This window comes from Miscanthus floridulus, chromosome 11, assembly GCF_019320115.1.
Source record: "Miscanthus floridulus cultivar M001 chromosome 11, ASM1932011v1, whole genome shotgun sequence".
Lineage (NCBI taxonomy): Eukaryota > Viridiplantae > Streptophyta > Magnoliopsida > Poales > Poaceae > Miscanthus > Miscanthus floridulus.
Genome location: NC_089590.1, coordinates 527,865 through 552,137, shown reverse-complemented (window position 1 = coordinate 552,137; position 24,273 = coordinate 527,865). Strand labels below are relative to the sequence as shown.

The window sequence follows — 24,273 nt, the reverse complement described above, 5'->3', positions numbered from 1 at the left end:
GCTCTTAAAGCTCTCCCACGCCATCTTGCACCTTTCGATGATGATGTCTGGGCACGGCGGCCTACCGTCGGGCTGAGGAGCCACCTCCAGGTCAACGCAGTCGAGCACTGGTTTGACTCTGGCAACTACGGCGTCAAACTTGTCCCTCTAGGTCCGGGCATCCTGCTCCAACACATCGAACTCTGCCTTGACCCTCCAATGGTAGTCTGTAAGCATTACAAGGTTCCATCAAGCAAGGAAACTACTTCAGCAGTAACTCTAACCAGGAAGTACTCACCATTCAGTTCCTCGGCCAGTTTGTCTGCTCGCCCTGTCTCCTTCGCCTTCTCCTCTTGAAGATGTTCGAGGGCCTGGCATAGCTGGCCGAGCTCCACGTCTTGCTCTACAAGCACAACAGTCATTACAAAAAATATGGCTGTTTAGCAATACAAAGCACATTCGCCGATATACTGTACCTGTTTTTTGCTCGGATACACTTCTGAGCTGCTCGAATTTCTGTTCCAGTTGCATGGAGGCACTCGCCAGCTCTTCGGACTTGCACCGCAGCTGCTCGGACAGGACCCCCTTCTGGTATTCTAGGTCCCACACGTTGGACTCAGCAAGGTCTTGCTCGCGCAAGGCCCTCTGGATGTTTCTCTCCATAAGGTTCATCGCCTCTCTGAGTTTTTCGTTCTCCTCGGTGAGGGGCTCCATCCTCTTTATCAGCTGGTGCCGCTGCTCAGCATTCCGAGTTATCCCCTGCAAATGCACAATGATAATGACATACTCCGATCTCCAACATCATAGACGAGCATTACAGATGTAGTACTGACCTCAATTTGTTTCATCACTTCAGCAAGGGCGGTCTTCGATCTTCTCATTTCCCTGTGAAGGGACCGTGACGCCTAAGAGGGGGGTGAATTAGGCAACTTAAAATTCTTACTCTAAACTATGGCCTCTTTTTCTAGCCTTAGCAAAACCTATGCAAAAGATAAACTATCTAAATGTGCAACTATGGTTTTGCTAGTGTGTTGCTATCTCTACCGCAAAAAGGAGTAATACAATTAAAGTAAATGCGGAAGCTAAAGAGCAAGGTAGAGATTTGCAAACTCTCGTCGATGACTTCAGTATTTTTACCAAGGTATCAAGAAGCACGCAAGCTTCCCCCTAGTCCTCATTGGAGCCCCTCGCAAGGAATCCCTCGCAAGGGCCAAGCTCCTGGTCGGGTAACTCCGTGGATAGCCTTAGGCCTTCCCCACGCGCAAGTGGGTCTCCGATATGCCTCTCGGCAAGCCTCTCCCGGATGCTCCCCGCTATCTTCACTATCAAGCTTCCGGCCAAAACACCACGGGCCTTGTTCCCTCCGGTTCACGGTGGTGGCCACACCACAAACGCGGTTGGTGTGATCTCGCAAGACTTCAAGCCCCTCCGATGTACAAAACTTGTGCTCGCAAGCACGGGGTGGCAAGAGGTATGCAAACCTCACTAAACACTAGGCATAAACCTAGAGCAAGCGCATAAGCGGTGGTCTAATCAACCTAAGCACTTCGCAAAGCACTTATGCTAATCACCTAATAAAACACTAAGCACTATGCATGTGGAGATCACTAAAATGGTGTATCAACACCCTTGGTATGTTTCCTCAGCTCCACACAACTAAAATGGCCAGTTGGGGGTTGTATTTATAAGCCCCACTGAGAAAGTAGTCGTTGGGGTCAAACTCCTGCAATTCTGCTACTGATTGGACGCTGAATCGTCCTAACCGGACGCGTCCGATCGTCCCGGCCATTGAGCCGGCAATATACTGAACGGACGCTGGCCAGCGTCCGGTCATAGATTTGCTGCTCTAGAACCTCTCTGTACTCGATCGGACGCTGCTATCCTGCGTCCAGTCAGTTGCCACCAGTGTCCGGTCTAGTGTCCGGTCGCCTGTCTGCCGAGCCACTTGCCTAGTGTCCGGTCACAGCGTCCGGATGCTTGTCCAGCGTTCGGTCCAGCATCCGGTCACCACAGTGAGCTCATTTCTTCGCGATCTTGCATACGGCTTGGTTCCAATCTTCATGCTTGGACTTTGCTTGATCTCTTGGGTCTTCTCTTGTGCTCCTAAGGTCTTGCTTGAGGTGTTGATCATCGGATCATCACGTCGCCTTCATCCAAGTTACGTCTTGCACCCTATTGAACTACAAAACAAACACTTGCAAATTTATTAGTCCAATTTGGTTGTGTTGGTCATCAAACACCAAAATCCAAAGTAAATGGGCCAAGGGTCCATTTTCCTTACAATCTCCCCCTTTTTGGTGATTGATGCCAACACGACCAAAGCAAGCAAATAATAAGAATTTGGAAGATAAAAACTATCTACTTGCTAGGATGCAATGCAAAGGACAAGGTTATATGATACTAATAGATAGGATACTAATAGATAGATACCAATTGAAACTTTACTTAAAAGCTTGTCTTGCCCTTGCAAATGTCCCCATGTGATATTATGGATTAAAGACTAGCTTTCTAAAAAAAATCTCCCATTACTTAGACTAATCCATAATTCACTTTCCTCCCTTTCTCAGACCATTACTATTTGTAACTAAATGCTTGTCTTTGGTCCTTCAAATTCTCCCCCTTTGGCATCAAACACCGAAAAGGAAAACATTAGTAGCACAAGGGAGGGTCAAATTTCATGATCCTTTGTGTATAAAGTGAAATGGATCACAAGATTTGAATCTCACATTATATAGACTAAGCTCCCCCTAAATATATGCATACATATGGTAGAAAGCAAAGCATATGCATAATTAGCAATTTATTGTACAAGAGAGTTTAATCTATATAAAGCATAGAGAAAGCATATAAATATGAAATGAAATCAACATGATGATGCCAATTGAAGAAAGATGCTTAACTCCGGGGACTCCAATTTCCTTACAATGAGACTACTACACATGCGATAGGTTTGAAAAAATTGATACCATTTGAACAAGTGTTAGTCTCAAAGCATCTAAGTTGTAGATTAAGCTCCCCCTAAATTTATGCACACAAGTGTTGAATACTTGTAAAATTTGTGCACATTGATTTAAGTATCAAAATACCACTTTGAAAGATGATATTTGGGAGAGATTATCTACAATTGGACTTTGGCACATATTAGATAATTAATTGTAAAACAAGCTATGTGCTGTGCTCCTGAACAATTTTAAACCATGTAGGTTTGCTCCAAGGGTTGATAATGAAACCGAGCAAGCCTACCATATGATATACCTTTTGAGTGCATGACAAAATATTTAAGCATGTAAATGCAAACATTAGGCATGAAAGATAACTAGATGCTATAAGAGTATACCAATTGAGAGACAAAGCCAATTGAAATGAATACTATTTGAAAGTAATGACATCTAGTTACCTAACATGGGAAGGGGAATTTGGGTCCATTGTATTTACTAACTTACTTTGGCAATGACTTTGTCCATCATGATGCACCCCATGAAATGCACCCAAACTTTGCCAAGTCTCCAAATTCCCCAAAGTCCGATAGATTTCTCACTTCTCTTTCGGGATCCAAACCTTCTTGGTGCTCTTCATGTTTAAAATTATTTCCTTTGGCACCCAAAAGTGTTTGACCCCATTGTTGGCTTGCTTGTTCACCTTGATGGCCACCACCTTGTCATTTTTCTTCTTCTTCAAGAGATAAGGTGTGGAGGCCTTCTTGTCCACCTTGTTGGTGTAGGTGTTGGAGAGTTTGCTTGTTTTCTTTTTCTCCTTCTTCTTTGCTCCTCCCCCATTCTTCATCTTGCACTCATAGGACTTGTGACCTTCCTTGTGGCACACGTAACAAACCACAGTTTGTCCTTCATCAAGCTTCTTCACTCCCTTGATGGTGTTATCTTGATGAAATTGGGTTTGCTTCGCCTTGCCTTTTACTTGAGTCAAGTCCTTGGTGAGGCGAGCTACTTCTTGCTTGAGTTGCTCATTCTCCTTTGCAACCTCTTATGTGCATGTATCTACAATAACTTTCTCAACACAAACTTGGTTGCACAAAGGTGAGTCTAAACATAAATCATTATAAGAAGTAGAGGCATCCCTTTTTGACATGTTAAAGATAGAACTTTTCTTTTTAGATGCCTTGGTGGGGTTTGTGCTAACGGCTTCAAGATTAGCAACTTTATTAGTTAGCTCATCACAATGTTTGCACATGGTTTCCATTTTAGCAAGCAAACTATTATATGCTTCTTGTGAGCTAGCTAACTTTTCTTTTAATTTTTCATTTTTCTTTAAAAGTTGCTCATCATTGATTGTGCATGCATTTGTTGTTGCACTAGCATCAAGGTGCTCAATTTTAGTAGATAGTTCAACATTGAGATTTGCAAAGTTTTCATATTGTTCAAGCAAATTTTTGTATGCTTCTTGTGAACTACCTAGGTCTTCTTTTAAATTTTTGAGCTTCTTTTGTTGACTAGTGCAAACTTTAGCATATTTAAGATTTTGTAGCACAATTGTATTATAAGAAGGCAAATCATCATCACTATCGCTCTCACTAGAGGATGAGCTTTCATTACCTCATGCCATAAGGCATACACGAGAAGAGCTTGATGATGAGTGCTTGCGCCCTCGCCTCTTGTGATGATCTTCTTCACTTGAGGAATCATCCCATGACCTTATTGATGTGAGGGCTTTGTTCTTGCATGCCTTCTTCTTTGCCTTGGGTGTGGGCTTGTTTGGACAAACTTCCACAAAGTGCCCCAACTCGCCGCATCCATAGCATCCTTTCTTTCTTTGCTCATCTCTTTGATTAGTGAAAACGAGGTCTTGAATTTGGATGGGCACACCCTTGACATTGAGCCTTACGATCATCTTCTCCACCTTTTTGATAAGTTTGATTGATTCTTCATCAAGGTCAGAGGTGGAGGAGGAAGATTGATCATCATCACTTGATTCTTGTTCATCATCATCATCATCCTCATCTTCTTCTTCACTTGAGGAGCTTGAGCTTGGGCTTGACTCAACTTTCTTGCCCTTCATCTTTTTCTTCTCGCTACAAGCGAGAGCTTTGCCTTTGCTTGATGAAGAAGCTTCTTCTTGCCCCATCTTATGTGACATTTCAAATGCCACTAACTTGCCAATGGCTATGCCCGGGGTCATATTGCTCAAGTCCTCCATGTTGTGAAGGATGGTGATGATGCTTGCATATTTCTTTTGTGGTAGCACGGAGATGATCTTCCTCATGATGTTCGCATCATCTAGCTTTAATAATCCTATAGAATGGAGCTCATTGATAATTAGATTCAAACGAAAATACATATCATGAACAAGCTCATCATCATTCATAGTAAAGGAATCATAGTTTTGCTTTGCTAGACAATGTTTTTGCTCACGAACATTGCTTGTGCCATCATAGAGCTCTTGGAGTTTTAACTAAATTTCATGTGCCATATTTAAAGTGAACACTTGGTTAAACACATCCATGCTAAAAGATTCAAATAAGCAATTCTTAGCTCTAGCATTGAAATGCATTTCTTTTTTATCACTCTTTGTGGGCTTTTCAAGATTCTTAATGGGTTTCATCCCATCACGAGTGACTCTCCATACACCTAAATCAACCGCCTCAAGGTGGCAAGCCATTCTTGCTTTATAGTAAAGGAAGTTAGTGCCATCAAATTGTGGAGGCCTAGCGGTATCCATCCCAACCACTCTACAATAGCGTCAGCTCAACGACGGTTAAGCCAAAGGTCCAAATATGAGCCAACCGGCTCTGATACCAATTGAAGGGACCATGATGCCTAAGAGGGGGGGGTGAATTAGGTAACTTAAAATTCTAACTCTAAACTATGGCCTCTTTTTCTAGTCTTAGCAAAACTTATGTAAAAGATAAACTATCTAAATGTGCAACTATGGTTTTGCTAGTGTGTTGCTATCTCTACCGCAAAAAGGAGTAATACAATTAAAGTAAATGCGGAAGCTAAAGAGCAAGGTAGAGATATGCAAACTCCCATCGACGACTTTGGTATTTTTACCGAGGTATCGAGAAGCGCGCAAGCTTCCCCCTAGTCCTTGTTGGAGCCCCTCGCAAGGAATCCCTCGCAAGGGCCAAGCTCCCAGTCGGGTAACTCCGTGGATAGCCTTAGGCCTTCCCCACACGCAAGTGGGTCTCCGATGTGCCTCTCGGCAAGCCTCTCCCGGATGCTCCCCGCCGTCTTCACTATCAAGCTTTCGGCCGAAACGCCGTGGGCCTTGTTCCCTCCGGTACACGGTGGCGGCCACACCACAAACACGGTTGGTGTGATCTCTCAAGACTTCAAGCCCCTCCGATGTACAACACTTGTGCTCGCAAGCATGGGGTGGCAAGAGGTATGCAAACCTCACTAAACACTAGGCATAAACCTAGAGCAAGCACATAAGCGGTGGTCTAATCAACCTAAGCACTTCGCAAAGCACTTATGCTAATCACCTAATAAAACACTAAGCACTATGCATGTGGAGATCACTAAAATGGTGTATCAACACCCTTGGTATGTTTCCTCAGCTCCACACAACTCAAATGGCCAGTTGGGGTTATATTTATAAGCCCCACTGAGAAAGTAGCCGTTGGGGTCAAACTCCCGTAATTCTGCTACTGACCGGACGCTGAATCATCCTGACCGGACACGTCCGGTCGTCCTGACCATTGAGCCGGCAATATACTGATTGGACACTGGCCAGCGTCCGGACGCCTACCACCGAACGCGTCCGGTCGCAGATTTGCCGCTCTGGAACCTCTTTGTACTCGATCAGACGCTGCTGTCCTACGTCCAGTCAGTTGCTGCCAGCGTCCGGTCTAGTGCCCGGTCGCCTGTCTGCCGAGCCACTTGCCTAGCGTCTGGTTGCAGTGTCTGGTCGCTTGTCCAGCATCCGGTCCAGCATCCGGTCACCACAGTGAGCTCATTTCTTCGCAATCTTGCGTATGGCTTGGTTCCAATCTTCATGCTTGGACTTTGCTTGATCTCTTGGGTCTTCTCTTGTGCTCCTAAGGTCTTGCTTGAGGTGTTGATCATTGGATCATCACATTGCCTTCGTCCAAGTCACGTCTTGCACCCTATTGAACTACAAAATAAACACTTGCAAATTCATTAGTCCAATTTGGTTGTGTTGGTCATCAAACACCAAAATCCAAAGTAAATGGGCCAAGGGTCCATTTTCCTTACACCCTGGTGGTGTCTTCCTCCTCGATAACCACCACCTCGTCATCGCGCTTGTGGAGGATTTGGATAGATTGGGGTCGAGGTTTAGCATGCTCGATCTCTTCCACCTCGTCCTCTTCCACCATAGCTCAAGGCACCACCGGGGGGCTCCATGGCCAGACAGCGGGTCCAACCATGCCTTGCGGTGCCTCAGGGGGCACCGTTTGGTCCTTGGGTGCCACCGGTTTCACTGCCCTAGACTCCGGCGCATCATCGGTAACTCTAGCCTCTGCTCCCGAAGGCCCGACGGTTCCCGCCGTTGCCTCGGGCATAGCCGCCGACCCGTCCATTGTTAACACCACCCGTTCGTCATCGCCAAGTTCGCCAACAGCGGCGGTTGACTCCTCCTCTGGCTGCTGAGCACTTGGGGACTCTAGGACAGGAGCCGCCGGTGTTGCCTCCACCCTAGGATTAGCCCTCGGTTGTTCAATAGTCTGGACTGGCAGGGTCAGATCCTCTGCACGCTTTGCACTACATCAGATCAGTTTGTCAAGCGCTAAATAAGCTAAGGAACGACAGCAAAGTAACTCCAAGGCAATGGTACTTACGACTTGGTCTGCCGGTACAATTTCTTGAACCGACGCTTCATACTCGAGCCCCCAGGCGTGATCGTGGGGTCGGCTCCCGTGTTCTGGGGCGGAGGTCCCGCCTCCTCCACCGTTGGCCTCTGCATTGCCCGCCACTCTAGGACTTCCTCCTCCTACTGCTCAAGGACTCCCATCGCATGTTGCATGGGGACTGCCCTCGCCCACTGCTCGAGGACTTCTTTGCCTCTCTTTGATTGTACCTCCACACGCGTGTTGCGCGGAGGTGCTTCAGTGCTCAGTGGAGGAGCAACCAAAATTTCATCGTCATCAGACCACTTGAACACCGCGGTCCTTCACGTTCAAGTGGTCTAGTCATCGCCATGTGAAATGCCGCTTGGTTTGAGGGGAGCGACGACCGCTGTCTTTCTCTTCTTTCGGGCTGGCTCATCTAACGCTGCCCTCTTCCCCCGAACCTTCTCCGACAACAGGGGAGAACTCTCCGTCCGACCAGTATCTATGCCTCCAGACCCTGACGAGGCACTAGACGCATCTTCCTCAGGCCGAGCTGATGGTCAGGCGTCTACTCCCTTTGGCCAATCACCCCTCGACACACTTGAGAAGTACATTGCTCTTTCCTGCAAATGGATCTTTACATAAGTGAATTAGTTCACTGCTCGACAACAATCATGGATACAAAGCAGCATGAGCAAAACAATCAAGATGGTTACATGAGGAGGCAGATTTGTACAGTTGAAGGCCCTCGTTTGCCTTAACATGCTGAATGAGGTGTTGGTAGCGAATAGCTCTACGGCCCTCTCTAGCACATCTTTCCTCGTCAGTCGCTTCGTCCTCTCCTGGGTCCCATCGTCATCACCCTTGAAGTCAAAGCCCGGGTGGGCCCTCTCCTTGCAGGGCTAGATGCAGCACACTATAAAGCTTATCGCCACCAGTTTGCCGTTAATCTCCACACCTTTAATCAAGCCGAGGAGCTCCCTCGCCTGCTCCATGTCAGTGTTGTTTGGTTTCTCCAACCTGCTCTTCTGGCTCTCCGGGATGTGATGGACGTCGCAGCGGATTGCAGGGTGGCTCTGCTTCATGTAGAACCACCTAGAGTTCCACCCTTTCATAGAAGTGTTTAGTGGTACATTAATGTACTCATTGGCCATCCCATCCTAGAGCTACAGATATACGCCGCCGACCACCTGGGAACCACCGTCGCCCTTCTTCTTCAACCAGAATAGGTGTCTGAAGAAGTTGAAGTGCGGCATAACCCCCAGATACGTCTCACAGAAATGGATAAAGACCAAGATGTGCAATATGGTGTTTGGGTGGAGATTGCACAGACTAATTGTCCAGAACTCTAGAAGATCCCGTAGGAAAGGATGAACAGGGAACCCCAACCCATGCTAGAAATAATCCTCAAACACTATAGCTTCATCAGTGTTAGTCATCAAGAAGGGCTCACCGTTGGCTGGCTGCCATCCGGCGGTGATGAGGTCTGGAAGAATGCCCGCCGCCACCATCCTGTTGAGCTTTGCCTCCCCCATCTTTGACAGCATCCATTCCTCATCATGGCTGGCTCCGGTGACCGCCTTCTTTGGCTTCACAGCTCCCTTCTTTGGTGCCATTTCTTAGATCTGGTTCAAGATTGGTGGTGGATGCGCGTGTGGATGTGAATAGGGAAGAACAAGAGCTGAGGAGGAAGATGAAATGGCAAAGTGGCAAAGGTGGGAGCGTGGGGTGCGGTGGCATAGTTATAAAGCACTCCCTCCATTGTTTCGTGTTCAAGGGTTTTTAGGAAACTGTTCCTGCGATTTGCGCCTTTCTGAATACTCCAAAGTGGTTTAATGGGCCGATACCTGGGCTTTCGCGCAACCGCAGCTCGTATCGCCCATTTATCGTCGCAATTGGTTATTACTCGCTGAAAATTCGTCTACTTCGCCGCCATTTATTGAGGCTCAGTAACCACTATTGTACAGCCATTACTCCGGTGTTTTCTCCGCGATTCTGTTTTCTCCAAGTTTACTACTGTTTTTGACCCTGACACCACGTGACCATGTCACCTACTGTTAGGCTCAGGGACTAAGTGGGCACACTTTACCTTGTGGTGAATGTGCTTTTTGGGGCTACGCCCGGGGACTGACTGCCTGCTCGGCTGGTCTTCTACTTTTCTTCTACTTTGGACCCTGGCACCACATGACTATGTCATCTACTATTAGGCTCGGGGACTAAGTGGGCACACTTCACCTCGCGGTGAATGTGTTTGCTTTATTCTAGAAGACTCCGCGTCTCTTGAAGCTAAAGAAGACTATCTCCTTTTCTTGTGATCGGACTCTAAGTGGGCACACTTGGTCCACTGTGAAGAATTTTTCGATTCTAAACTTGAGCTCCTTACACCCTTATCGCAAGCCGTACTTGGGTTATATTGCTCAGCTATGGTTCACACTGCTCGGCGATGGTTCATGCTGCTCGACAACTGCTCACAACTGCTCGGTAACTCATCACGGTGGTCGGACTATGAGTTTGACAGTTCGGCTTCGTTCGCACCTACTCGGACAAGCTCAAAATGGCATTGCACAACGGGTACAAGGCGCTCGGGGACTAGCTGTGGGGGGTACGACCCTGGATACCCACGATAGACCACATGGGCTGCGCCCCCAGGGGCGGCCCAGCCCACAAGATGAAGCCTTGCAGGGCACGACTCTGCTCGACGCCTCCCACAAGACACTAGGAAGATATTATGAAGATATTACGAGATCTATTAGGATACGTATGATCCCAAGATTCCTATAATTTGTTATTACTTTCCGATTATTAATCAGATCTAACCGACTTGTAACCCTGCCCTTCGGACTATATAAGACGGGCAAGGACCCCCTCCAAACACACGCAATATCATACGATAGCTAATACAAACCACAGGAGTAGGGTATTATGTCATACTGATGGCCTGAACCTGTCTAACTCGTGTGTCTCTGTTGCCTTCTTGTTCTTGATCACACGCTTCTCTATCGATCAATCTACCTTCGTGGGATACCCCTCGGAGAACTGTCGATGATATTCTGTCGACAGATAGGGGGCTGGTTGGAGTTGCCCTTATACACGTAACTTTCTGGTGTTCTACTTTTACTACCATAACGAACGAGTTTACGCACCCTCACTACTGGAAATAGAGACTTTGCCGAGTGCAAAATTCTTTGCCGAGTGTCAAAAATCGAGCACTCGGCAAAGACCTTCTTTGCCAAGTGCTGCACTCGGCAAAGAATTGCACTTGGCAAAGATTTCTTTGCCAAGTGCTGGCAACTCGGCAAACACGGGCACTCGGCAAAGGACTTCTTTGCCGAGGGCTAGACTCTCGGCAAAATCTCTACACTCGGCATAGGCTGCCCATGAAATGGCGTCCTGTCATGGCCTTCTTTGTCGAGCGCCTGCGGTTAGGCACTCGGCAAAGATTTGTTTTTTTTGTTTTTAATTTCTTTGCCGAGTGCCCCAGATCTAGCACTCGGCAAAGATTTAAATTTTTTTTTAAATTCTTTGCCGAGCGTCTCAGATCTGGCGCTCGGCAAAGAAATTTTTTTTATTTTTAAAATACTTTGCCGAGTGCCCCCTAGACGGCACTCGGCAAAGATTTAATTTTTTTTATTATTTCTTTGCCGAGTGCTCCTGTGGATGCACTCGGCAAAGAGGAAATTTAAAAAAAAATTAAAACATTCTTCGGCAAAGAATGTTTTAATTTTTTTTTAAAATTTCCTCTTTGCCGAGTGCATCCACAGGAGCACTCGTCAAAGAAATAATAAAAATAAATAAATCTTTGCCGAGTGCCGTCCAGGGGGCACTCGGCAAAGTATTTTTAAAATAAAAAAAATTTCTTTGCCGAGCGTCAGATCTGAGACGCTCGGCAAATAATTTAAAAAAATTAAATCTTTGCCGAGTGCCAGATCTGGGGCACTCGGCAAGGAAATTAAAAACAAAAAAAAACAAATCTTTGCCGAGTGCCTCCCTGATCCGGCACTCGACAAAGCCACGGACTTAGCGGTTTTTGACCGGCCGGGCAGTCACAGCCAGCCACCCCGTGCCCACGCCTGCCCGCCCCCGCCTCCGCGCCGCGCCCACACCGCCCCGCTCGCCTGCGCTGCCACCGGCTGCCCGCGCGCCCGTGCCGCCCGGCCGCCGCGCTGCCCGTGCGCCCGCGCGCCCACGCTGCCCGACCGCCATGCTGCCTGCGCGCCCGCGTGCTTAGCCGCCCGCGCCGCCTTGCCCTCGCTGCCCACGCGCTCGGCCACCCGCGCGCCGTGCCCTCGGCCGGCCCTGCCCACGGCCGGCCCTTCCCCTGGTCACGCCGCCCGCTGCCTTCGCGCCCTACCGCCGGCCGCGCCGTGCCCCGGCCGGCCCTTCCCCCAGTCGCGCCGCCCACTGCCCGCGCGCCAGGCCGCGCCGTGCCCCCGGCTGGCCCTTCCCCCGACCACGCCACCCTGACCCTGGCTGGCCCTGCGCCCCGGCTACGCCTTTTTTCTGGCCTTGCCCTGCCCCTGGCCGCGCCCCGTGGACCACCCGCCCCGATGCCATCCGTGCTCGACCCCGTCCACGACTCCGCCCGATCCCGACGCCGCCCGCCCCTACCCCATCGCCCGTCAGGTATGCCTTCTCACTTATTATTGTCGAGGTAGTGGTAGTTGTAGTAGTATTAGTTGTACTAATGGTAGTATTAGTACAACTAGTGGTAGTATTAGTAGTAGAATTAGTGGTAGTAGTAGTAGAAGTAGTGGTAGTAGTAGTAGTACAACTAATGGTAGTAGTTGTAGCAATAGTGGTAGTAGTAGAAGAACCAATGGTAGTAGTAGTAGCAATAGTGAAAGTAGTAGTACAAGTAGTGGTACTACTTGGATATATTCTTCTGCATGGATTGATATCCAAACTACATGGCTTCTGTTGAGCCATATGTGCTTGTCGGCCATCGTGTTGTTGTTTTTTGCAGGTTTTGGAAACCTCACCGTGCAGGGGAGGTTCTGCCGAATTTTTTTTGTAAATGACAGTATTTTGTTCCATTTTTTTAGAGAAGAGCCCGTCAGAGTTGAGTTGAAGTTCTTGCCACCGTGTCGGTCTGCCTGCACCGCATCGTCTCGCCACTGCACCGACCCGCCACGGCCCCGCTAGCCTGACTCCATCGCCACCCTAGGTATAACCCCTCTTTTCGTATCATTGTCATAGATCACGTAACCCAGTTAGGCGTCTCCCGTTCGAAAGAGATACGGTTGGAGGTATGCAGATCTTTGCATATCTATGACCGTATCTATTTCGGATTGTCCACGCTTTTTGGACAGCCCACGGATGCGTAGATGGGTTAGTTTCCATGTTCTGCTCTAGTCCGAGATAGAGTTTCGGCATCACCTCCCTGTTGTTCTCCGGATACACACTCTTCTTTGGCAGGACGTGTATTTGGAGAACAGCGGGGAGGTGCTGCCGAAATTCTATCTCGGATAGGAGTAGAGCATGGAAACTAACCTCATCTATGCATCTGCGGGTGGGATTAGGACCTATCCTCACCTATTAGGCAGTAGGAACACCATGTAGATGCAATTGATGGTTACATTACTCGCCGATACATATGTTAGAGGATGGATGACCGTCAGTGGATGTACACGGGCTGGAGAAGTCAGAGTGATTACACCACGGAATGGATGAACAAGACCGATGCTTTCTTGAATAGTGCATTTGGCAACGCTGCTAAAGGACATTGCCTAGTTTTGTGTCCCTGCAGCAAATGTGGAAATAGGAGAAGGGTAAACAAGGTGGAAATGGGTAAACATCTTGTGAAGAATGGATTTACGCCAGACTACACCCGGTGGGTCCACCATGGTGAAGCCCATCGTATGAGAGAGGAGGTGGTGAGACCACGGGTGGAGGATTTTGATGCTGATGCTGGGGTAGCAGACATGTTAGATGACTTTCACCAAGGACAGTTCGATGAGGGACGTGAGAAGGAGGAGATGGAAGCAGCTGCACAGGCGTTCTATGATATGATGGACTCGGCACAGAAACCCCTTCACGATCGGTCAACGGTGTCTCAACTGGATGCCATTGGACGCTTAATGGGGTTGAAGTCTGAGTTAAACTTAAGTCGACCTGGCTTTGATAAGATGTTGGCCATGATTGGCACCTTGCTTCCGGAGGGCCACATTCTGCCGAATAGCATGTACGAGTCACAGAAACTCCTTCGAGCACTTAAGATGCCGTATGAGCAGATACATGCTTGTCCAAAAGGGTGCCTCCTATTTAGGAAAGAACACAAGCATGCAAAGTTTTGTCCAAAGTGTAAATCCTCCAGGTACCTGGAGGTAGACTCTGATGATGGCCAGAAGAGGCAACTTACGATCCCCATGAAAATCCTATGGTACCTTTCATTCCTACCGAGGATCCAACGGCTATACATGACCGAGGAATCCGCGAAACAGATGACATGGCACAAAAATGGCAAATGGTACAATCCTGACAAGATGGTACATCCATCCGATGGTGAAGCTTGGATCCGCTTTAATGACAAACATCGTGACAAAGCAGATGAGGCTCGTAATGTATATGTCGCGTTGGCAACAGATGGGTTCAATCCTTATGGAATGATGGCTGCCCCATACACATGTTGGCCCATCTTTGTTATCCCCTTAATCTCCCCCCGGTGTCTCCTTTCAACGACATAACATATTCTTATCGTTGATAATTCCTAGACACCCAGGGAGTAATATGGGTGTGTTCATGGAGCCCGTGTTTGATGAATTGGTCCGTGCTTGGGACGAAGGGGTATGGACATACGATCGAGCTACAAAGACAACCTTCAAAATGCACGTTTGGTACCACTACTCCCTGCATGACTTCTTGGCGTATGGGATATTCTGCGCCTGGTGTGTTCATGGGAAGTTCCCATGTCCAATATGCAAGGAAGGTGTGAGGTTTATTTGGTTGCAGAAGGGTGGCAAGTATTCATCATTTGATAGACATCGTCAATTCCTACCTCTTGACCATCCATTCAGACAAGACATCAAGAACTTTACGAAAGGCGTCAAAGTGACAAACCCTGCACCACGGATGATGAATGGTGCCGAGGTTCATGCTCAGATAGGTGCTCTCGTGCCCAATGAAGAAGGTGGTTTTGTGGGATATGGTGAGCAGCATATGTGGACTCATATCTCGGGCATGACGAGGCTCCCCTATTTCGATGACCTTCTTCTACCACATAACATTGATGTAATGCACACTAAAAAGAATGTCGCCGAGGCACTTTGGGCAACACTCATGGACACTAAAAAGTCTAAGGACAACCCAAAGGCTAGAGTAGACTAGCAACATTGTGCGATAGACCAAATCAAGAGATGCAACCTCCTAGTCGTGGCAAGACCTGGAGAAGGCCTAAGGCTGATTTCGTCTTGAAAAAGGACCAAAGGAGGGAAGTACTTGAATGGATCAAGAAGCTAATGTTCCCTGATGGGTATGCAGCGAATCTAAAGAGGGGAGTTAACTTAGGCACTCTGCGAGTCAACGGGATCAAGAGTCATGACTACCACATATGGATTGAGCGGCTTCTTCTGACGATGGTTCGAGGCTATGTCCCAGAGCATGTCTGGCAAGTGCTGGCAGAGTTGAGCTACTTATTCCACCAGCTTTGTGCCAAGGAGCTCTCTCGGACCATCATTGATGACTTGGAAAAAGCGGCACCCGTGTTGCTCTGTAAGTTAGAGAAGATCTTTCCACCCGCCTGCTTCTTGTCGATGCAACATTTGATTGTACACCTCCCGTATGAGGCATGGATGGGGGGGCTCGTGCAGAACAATTGGTGCTATCCAATCGAGAGATGTCTGAAGACTCTTCGCAAAAAATGTAGAAATAAAGCCAGAATTGAGGCTTCCATTGCAGAGGCATACATTCTAGAGGAGGTGTCGAACTTCACAGAGAAATACTACACTGAGAAACTTCCTAACGTTCATAATCCACCCCCCTCGTTACAATGCTGGAGAAAATGAATTGAACCTCAGCCTTTTCCAAGGGCAACTTGGAAGCGCAAGTGCATCGACCACTAAGCAATTGAAAAATGAAGAGTGGCATAGTATCATGCTATATGTGTTGACCAACCTTGTCGAGGTGCAACCGTTCATTCGGTAAGTTCTAAACGAACTTGTTTCATTTCGCCGTATGTCCTTGTTTCGTCGTCCAACCCCCTTGTTTCTCGTTGGTACAGGGAATTTCTTTGTCAATCCTGGCATGGATCAAGGCAACCTACCCCATAAGAAAATGATACCCTTCTTTCATAGGGTGCGGGACTAGGGAGCCCCGATTTCATTTGTTGGTTCAAACAGAAAGCCCAAACTGATGCGCCTATAAGTGATGAGTTAAGACAGGTTGCAAATGGCTGTGTCGTTAGGGTCAAGTCATTTACCGGTTATGACGTGAATGGATATCGTTTTCACATAGCAAGCTACGAGCAGAGTCGGCCCAATCGACAAACCACAAACAGCGGAGTTGTTACGCCCGGCACTGATGGACTTGACTATTATGGAAGAATTGAAGAAATCTATGAACTATCATTTTATGGTTCCAAACCTCTTACTCCTGTCATATTCAAATGCCACTGGTTTCATCCTGGTGTAACGAGACGGGCCCCTAAGCTTGGGCTAGTCAAGATTCAACAGGATTCCGTCTATCCAGGAAAAGATATCTACATTGTGGCTCAACAGGCCGTCCAGGTTTATTATACGTCATACGCGTGCAAAGACGCCGAGCATCTTAAGGGTTGGTCTATTGTGCACAAGGTATCGCCACATGGTAAACTACCTGTCCCAAACGATGAAGATTACAACTTCAACCCAAACACATATGATGGAGAGTTCTATCAAGAAGAGGGGCTACAAGGGAGGTTTGACATAGACTTAACCGAAGAGATAGGAATGGAAGTAGATAATGAAAGGGATGATGACGAGGACGCTGGAGACGAGGTGTGAAATCTGAAGGACATACAAATGCTTGAGCGATTACATTTCGGCAATGACAATGAAGACAGCATTCCTCCTTCGGATAGTGTTGATGAGTTGGACAATGTTGATAGTGATGACGAGACCTATGATCCAGCTAATTTCAATTATGAAGATTATTTCTAATACATGTAATATTATGTTTTTTGTAATTATGTTTTGTTCATTTTTGCATATATTTCTAATACATGTAATATTATGTTTTTTGTAATTATGTTTTGTTCATTTTTGCATATATTTCTAATACATGTAATACTATGTTTTTTGTAATTATGTTTTGTTTATTTTTGCACCTATTTCTAATTACGTCTTGTTTTTCTTTTTTATTGCAGGTGATTGAACAAAGATGGTGGGCGACCGTCATAGGTCTATGGACTCGATTTACCAAAGACCACGCCGGTTGCAGGAGGGGGCGGAGGGGGCGGCAGAGGGATTGAACAGGAGGAGGAGGACCGCTAGCCGCAGGAGGGGGCCGTCTCCTCCCATGCCACGTGAGGAGGACCGCCAGCCGTAGGAGGAGGTGGCGCCCGTGGACGAGTCAGACGAGGAGTTGGTTCGGCAGACGGAGGAGGAGGAGGAGGAGGAGGTGGTGGAGGAGGAGGTGGAGGAGGAGGAGGGGGGAGGCGGCAGGCACGGGTTCCGCTTCCTCCAACTCCTCTTTGAGTGTCTACTTGCAAGGTCCCGCGAGCCTCCCACAGGTTTTGCTTCCTCACCAACGCCCAATGATTCGCCCCGAAGGACAAAAGTAAGTAATTGTATATGTTATCACCACTACTTCGTATGATATGATGAAAAAAACTAATAATTTTTCTTAATTACTTGTGCAGGAACTGGGTGGTTGTGTCGGGTGGTAGCGCACGGCTAGTCAATGGCATCCTGGGTCTTCTGTGCAGGCAGCACTTCCCCGGCATTGTCACATACGCATCGAAGACGGAGCCGGCCTACTCGTTTGACCACTACGTCATCGCCTCTGATGCGGAGTATCCCAACAAGGCGGCGCGGGTGAAGGCAGAGTTTTGGGTAAGTCTCCCTTGCACAACATTGCTCAATATGTCGCATTCATTGAACTTTTCTTGAAATAATGAATCGATACATCGCTTTTGTATGCAGACTTATTACAGATGCGAGGAGGGATTTGAGGCCAGGGCGGAGCAGGTGACTACCAAAGCTTGTAAAAAACTCATCACCGACATGCATCACGAGGTGCGCATCCAGGCCATCGTAACCTACTACGGGTCGAAGCTTGGAGAGAGGAAAACCAAGAAAGACGCAAGAGAGATGCAGCTGACCCGGGAGCAGTACCTTGAGGTAAATGAAGAACATCAATATTGATTCGATTTGAGATTAAGTTGGTTTAATTTGATCTTCTTATATGTCCAATACTTGATGACGTGTAGGTGATTCCCTAGTGGTGCCAAGCGTATCCCGAGTGCTGGGCGATGATGGTGGACAGGTGGTTCACGGAGGAGTACCTCAAGATGCACAGGGATGCCCGGGACCATCGTTTACTGATGCAAGGTCCAGCACACCATCAAGGCAGTCGCAACCTCGCCGGATACAAACAAGCATGGGTACGCGAATTGATTTATCTATTGTCATGCTCAGTTCTGTCTGATTTCTAATCATTGTGCTGTCTTTCTCGCAGTTGGCGTCACAAAGTCGCCAGGCTTGCTCGGACTTCCAGGCATGGTGTATGGCCCACAAGGGTAAGGCGACATCCGACGTCTCCTTCAACTTGGAGGACCCGCCCGAGGCATACACGAACCCGAGCGTCCACTCCCGCATCAGTGAGTACACTGAGGTGGCGAGGTCGCTCCATGGGGCAGACCACGATCCGAGCACCTAGGACTTTGATGGAGAGGCCGTCATGAGGGCGGGGCAAGGCAAGAACCATGGGCGGTTCTGGCTTGGCGACGGCGTCATCGACACGGCCTCTACTCCCTCTCTCTCCCAGATCCGAGCACGGAGCACGAGCGAGAGCCCGGCCATTCGCACACGGCCGACCGCTGCACAGCACCGGGTCGACGCACTTGAGGTTATTCCTGTTTTACTCGTCATACATTGATCTTTACACACCTTAATTAGCTTTGCATTACTGAAACATTGGAGTGAAATATTGCAGGCCCGGCTGGAATAAGAAATGAAGGAACGTCAGGAGCTGGGGGGGCCAGTTGGAGGCCGAGCGGGCCGAGCGGCAGGCCCAGGCGCAGAGGCTGATGGACATTACAGATTTCCTACAAGGGCTTGGGCAACGTATGGGCTTGTCTCTGCCACCTGGGCTGTTGGTTCCACCTCCGCCTCCGCGTCCTACAGTTGCAGCTACTCCTGTGAGTATTAAAGTTTTTTACTTTCGCTTGTGCTTTGCTTGTATGGCATCTATCGTCCTAGATTAGCTATCAAAATAATCTTGTCTCACATGTAATCTCTTCTCCTTTGTGTAGTCTCCATTTGACGATGGTTCGAATAATCCACCTCATGCACCTACAAATGATGCATCTAGGCCTTCACCACAGTCGCAGTGGCCGAGATGAGTGCATGTTGTATTTTTTACATTTGTTGTTCACTTGGTGATGAACTTGTGATATACTTGTGATGCACTTGTGGACTTTGATAGACTTGTAAACTTATTTGGATGGACTTGAGCACTTATTATTATATATTGTGATGGATGTGATATGGGCGGATGGATGTGTAGATGGATGAGATATATATGTGATGGATGAGATATATATGCGATGGATGAGATATATATGTGACGGATGAGATATATATATATGTGATATATGTTTGTATGAATGTATTTGTCATGATGGAATGCAAAAAAAAAATTGCCGTTTTGGGTCACTTTGCCGAGTGTTGCACTCGGCAAAGGACCCCTTTGCTGAGCGCAATGGTCACAACACTCGGCAAAGCTGGCAAAATGGGCGACCAGAAAACAGATTTTCCAGCTTTGCCGAGTGCTGTGACTATAACACTCGGCAAAGAAATTTTAAAAAAAAATTTAAACTTTGCCGAGTGCCTGCCGTGTTGGCACTCGGCAAAGAGTTTTTTAAAAAAAATAAAAAATCTTTGCCGAGTGCCTAGAGGGGTGGCACTCGGCAAAGAAAATTTTCAAAAAAAAATAAAAGCTCTTTGCCGAGTGCCTTCCGGGTTGGCGCTCGGCAAAGAATTTTTTAAAAAAAATAAAAAATCTTTGCCGAGTGCCTGGAGGGTTGGCACTCGGCAAAGAAAATTTTCAAAAAAAAATAAAAGCTCTTTGCCGAGTGCCTCATGGTTTGGCACTCGGCAAAGAATTTTTTTAAAAAAAAAAATCTTTGCCGAGCGCCTCACGGGTTGGCACTCGGCAAAGAAATTTTAAAAAAAAATTAAAAAAATCTTTGCCGAGTGCCTGTGGGGTTGACACTCGGCAAAGTGACCGTCAACGGGACCGGCGCCGTGACGGTCGCTTTTCTTTGCTGAGTGCCCCCGGAGCACTCGGCAAAGCCTTTGCCGAGTGCCCGATAAAATACACTCGGCAAAGAGTGCTTTGCCGATTAATTTTTTGCCGTGTGTGCTTTGCCGAGTGCCGCACTCGGCAAAGGCTTTGCCGAGTGCAATATAGCCTTTGCCGAGTGCCTCAAGCACTCGGCAAAGAACCTGAATCCAGTAGTGCCTATTCGCTCGGCTGATAAGCCAAGACTGAAAGTACTGTTGGCTGATTTATTATGAAAAAAAAATACTGTTCGTTGACTGAAAAAGTACGACTTATAAGCCAAGCGAACAGGACGACGGTTGTGGAAATCATATTCTTTCAAGACAGTAGGAGCGGATGCCTGCGACGACTGACCGTGGTTGACGGTGCTCTAAATATTATTTAGAGCGTAGGGACCTAAATAGCAGTTTTAGATAGCTAGATAGCCAACGGTGGGGGAAGACGGCGGCTAGTCTGTGATTTTCATTGGATCGGTGCATGACTGCATGCTGAACGTGGAATATATAGGCGCTCCTTAACACGGAACGTATGCAGAGTATCACGTGCCCCCTTAACAAGGATTAACGCCACCTTTGACAACGAATTTGGGATATCTTATTGATCTTTGAGGATATCTAGGATCTGCTTTTATTTACTACCTCCGTTTTTAAAATATATGATGTTTAGGACAACAACAATTTTATTTCAAAATGAACTAAATTTTTTGTCCTAAACGTCATATATTAAAAAACAGATCGAGGGCGTATTTAATTTTAACAAAACAAAAAGGTGCGGAATGTCGGTTCATGTTTTAGACCCAGATGATGTGAAAGCAAAGGTACACGATCCAGAGTGAAGGAAACGAGATTCTGTCCAAAAAAGAAAAAGATAAAGGAAAAGGAAAGGGCAAAGAAAAATGTAAAAACAAATCAGTTCATGTTCATGTTTTTTTTAACGATAACGAAAAAGCCCGGTGCCAGTTCATGTTTTAGACCCAGGTAACGTGAAAAGCAAAAATACATGACATAGAGAGAAGGAAACGAGATTCTGTCCAAAAACAAAAAGATAAAGATAAAGATAAAGGAAAAGGAAAGGGCAAGGGCAAGAAAAATGTAAAAACAAATCAGGATGGTTAGCCAAATTAAAGCCGGATGTGCCGGTGGCCTCAACCAAATCTTGCCCTAGCTTCATGTGCTGTCCTATATATAAATGGATGTTTCATTTTCACTGTGAATACAGTTGGATATATACTTGCATTGCAAGTATTCATAGTCCAGTATATCAAAGCGCTTGCTGCAGTCGGCCGTGGGTCATCTATCATCTGTATTCTGGTGGTTCTCCACTTATCCCATGTAAGTTGCGTTGTTCTGGTTATTACATCACTAGCTAATGTTAATTAATTTCGGTACCAACACAAAAGAAAGAAATAATGATGGGTATACCGTCAGTACGTTTTTCTTTACCTTGTCATGAAAAATGAGGTACCGTTAGTCACATATTTGTATATCGTAAGACCGTAAAAGACTCACCAATAGCTAATAATTAATGTACTGGTACCTGTCGTTAGCTCTCTATAATAACAAATCTCTTCACAGTTAGTAGGTAATTTAGAGAATATTACTCTTTAAAATATGAAAGCCATTAATGCAAGGAATGTATAGTTTAATTGAATCCATTTCAGACGGCCGATGGCAGGGGCAGGGCAAGTGCTGCATCTATGGAACGAATGGGGCATCCAGGTGCTGGTGCTGCTCAGCTTCACCCTCCAGATCATGCTCCTCATCATGGCGGAGCTCCGCCGGCGCATCGACTCCGGCGTGCTACGGGCCTTTGCGTGGTCAGCGTACATGCTGGCCGATGCGACGGCAATCTACGTGCTGGGACACATGTCTGTGACGAGCAGATCGCCGGAGCATGAGCTGGTGGCGTTTTGGGCGCCCTTCCTCCTCCTGCACCTCGGTGGGCAAGACAACATCACCGCCTACAGCATCGAAGACAACAATCTGTGGCTGCGGCACCTGCAGACTCTTGCCGTGCAGGTGGCTGCAGCTACATATGTCGTCTATGTGTCTTCCATCCTTGCCAGCGGGTCACTGCTCCGGGCAGCCACCATCCTGATGTTTGTGGTTGGTGTTGCCAAGTATGGAGAGAGAGTGTGGGCACTCAAGTGCGCTGGTAGTAGTACCTCAGAGCAGGGCGGCAACTATCAACCTCTAATTTACGTCTCGGGATCCCAGTACCGGACCATACCGTCCAAAAGTTGCCCGGATAAGGAAGATTACCTATTGGATGCTCACCTCTTCCTGGCTGTTCCTAAGAAATTCATGATGAGTATGTTGCGGGATGAAGAGGAGCTGCGGTTTCATGATGTAGATGAGCATGCTTTGGAGGAGGTGGTTGAGATGCAACTCTCCTTGATGCACGATGTCTTGTTTACAAAGACTGAGGTGGTGCACAGTTGGTGTGGCCTTTGCATCCGTGTCATCTCGCTGCCGGGCACAGCCGTGGCATTGTTGTTGTTTTATCTTTTGGGTGATCAAGGTATGGGGAGGAGGAGTTACAGTAAAGTAGACATTGCTATCAGTTATGTCCTGCTTATTGGGGCTGTTGTTTTGGAGGCCATGTCAACTATTAAGGCAATGTTCTCGAGCTGGACAAGTTCGCTCCTGCTAAAACCGAGGAGGGATTTCAGTAGGCCAGGAGAGGAAGAAAGAAATATCAGTATCTTGCTTGGTCGTGGGATTACATCTGTCCGTCGGTTTGTGCATGCAGCAGAATGGAGAGGAAGGTACTGGTCCGGCTCCATGGGGCAGCACAACTTGCTTCAGTTGTGCGTTGGTAGCAGGGTCAGCCGAATCAGCAAAATTGCGAGATGGATGGGATTTGAGGACCCGTGGAATACGCTGGCTTACTGCTCCTCCGTCCCTGTCTCGGCATTCATCAAGCAGCTGCTGGTCAACCAGGTGTTGAGTTGCGGCGTCCTTCCAACAAACGAAGATCACATCGCTAACTCAAGGGGTCTGGCCGCCCTGAAGAGCAAGGGACTGTACGAGGAGCTGGAATGGAGCTTGGACCCCAAAAGGTCCTTGGAGCAGACCATCCTTACATGGCACATCGGCACTGACATCTATCTCTTTTGGTACAAGCAGAAGCAGGCGGAGCAAGCAAATGCCGGCGGTCAAGGCGACGACGACGCACGGAGGCAGAGGCAGGCTGATCTCGTCGAGGCGGTGGAGGCGCTCTCCAGTTACATGCTCTTCCTCCTTGCCTCACGTCCCTACATGCTGCCTGCCCCTGTTGACCGTGGGATGTACGCTAATTCCTGCTATGAGTTGATTGGTATAATGTGCAGCTCAGCTGAGGATCTGGCCAACTTGCTGCTGCGGCACTACAGGGAGGAGGATACGGCGACGGCGACCCTGCAGTCTGATATCCCGTTTGACACTAGTCTGGGTGATGCACAAGACAGACAAAAGGCCTACCGGATAGACCTTACATTGCACCGTGGATGTAGGCTTGCCACAGAGCTGATCCACAACGGGATGCCAGACTTGCCTTCTTCTGCAATAATGCCGGAGCTCATCGCCCAGGTGTGGATCGAGATATTATGCTACGCAGGCCACCGGTGCAGCGCGTATTCTCATGCCAAGCAGCTTGGCAGCGGCGGTGAGCTCATCACTATCGCTTCCCTTCTAGTGGAATATGTCAGCGTGCAGGCCCTTCCGATGCTACCACCACTGCCATGAGAATCACCGTCCCTTTTAAAATGCATGCATTACAAACGCAATGCATGCATCATTTATTTGTCTACTTACTAAATATATTTAGATATTTGTGAGTGTAATGATGGCTCTAATATCCATATACGGTTGATGCAAAGACTCAAAGGTGTACTCTTGCCGTCCCAAAATACAAGGCATGCATGTGTTCCACATGGTGTTCAAAACTTTCTTTTAATCAATGTTTCCCCCAATCATACATCATTTATAAGACTAATATAGTCTGAAAGAACTTTCAAATATGATCAGTTCATTTTCATAAGGAAAGAAAAAATCATCCTTCATTCAAAAGAGGTCTAAACGTCCATAAGA

At 47.5% G+C, this 24,273-nt stretch overlaps 2 protein-coding genes across 2 annotated transcripts; one reads left to right on the top strand and one right to left on the bottom strand.

Moving 5' to 3' along the window:
- Positions 1 to 215: 215 nt before the first annotated feature.
- LOC136493918 (uncharacterized) lies at positions 216 to 7,860 on the bottom strand. Its single transcript, XM_066490042.1, has 4 exons — positions 7,736 to 7,860; positions 7,322 to 7,658; positions 456 to 738; positions 216 to 382 (listed from the first exon to the last, which is right to left on the bottom strand). Exons 1-4 carry the CDS (start codon positions 7,858 to 7,860, stop codon positions 216 to 218), a joined length of 912 nt encoding a protein of 303 aa, XP_066346139.1.
- Positions 7,861 to 21,870: 14,010 nt separating this feature from the next.
- On the top strand, positions 21,871 to 23,928 carry LOC136493912 (uncharacterized). The gene has a single exon (XM_066490037.1). It carries the CDS (start codon positions 21,871 to 21,873, stop codon positions 23,926 to 23,928), a length of 2,058 nt encoding a protein of 685 aa, XP_066346134.1.
- The last annotated feature ends 345 nt before the right edge of the window (positions 23,929 to 24,273 follow it).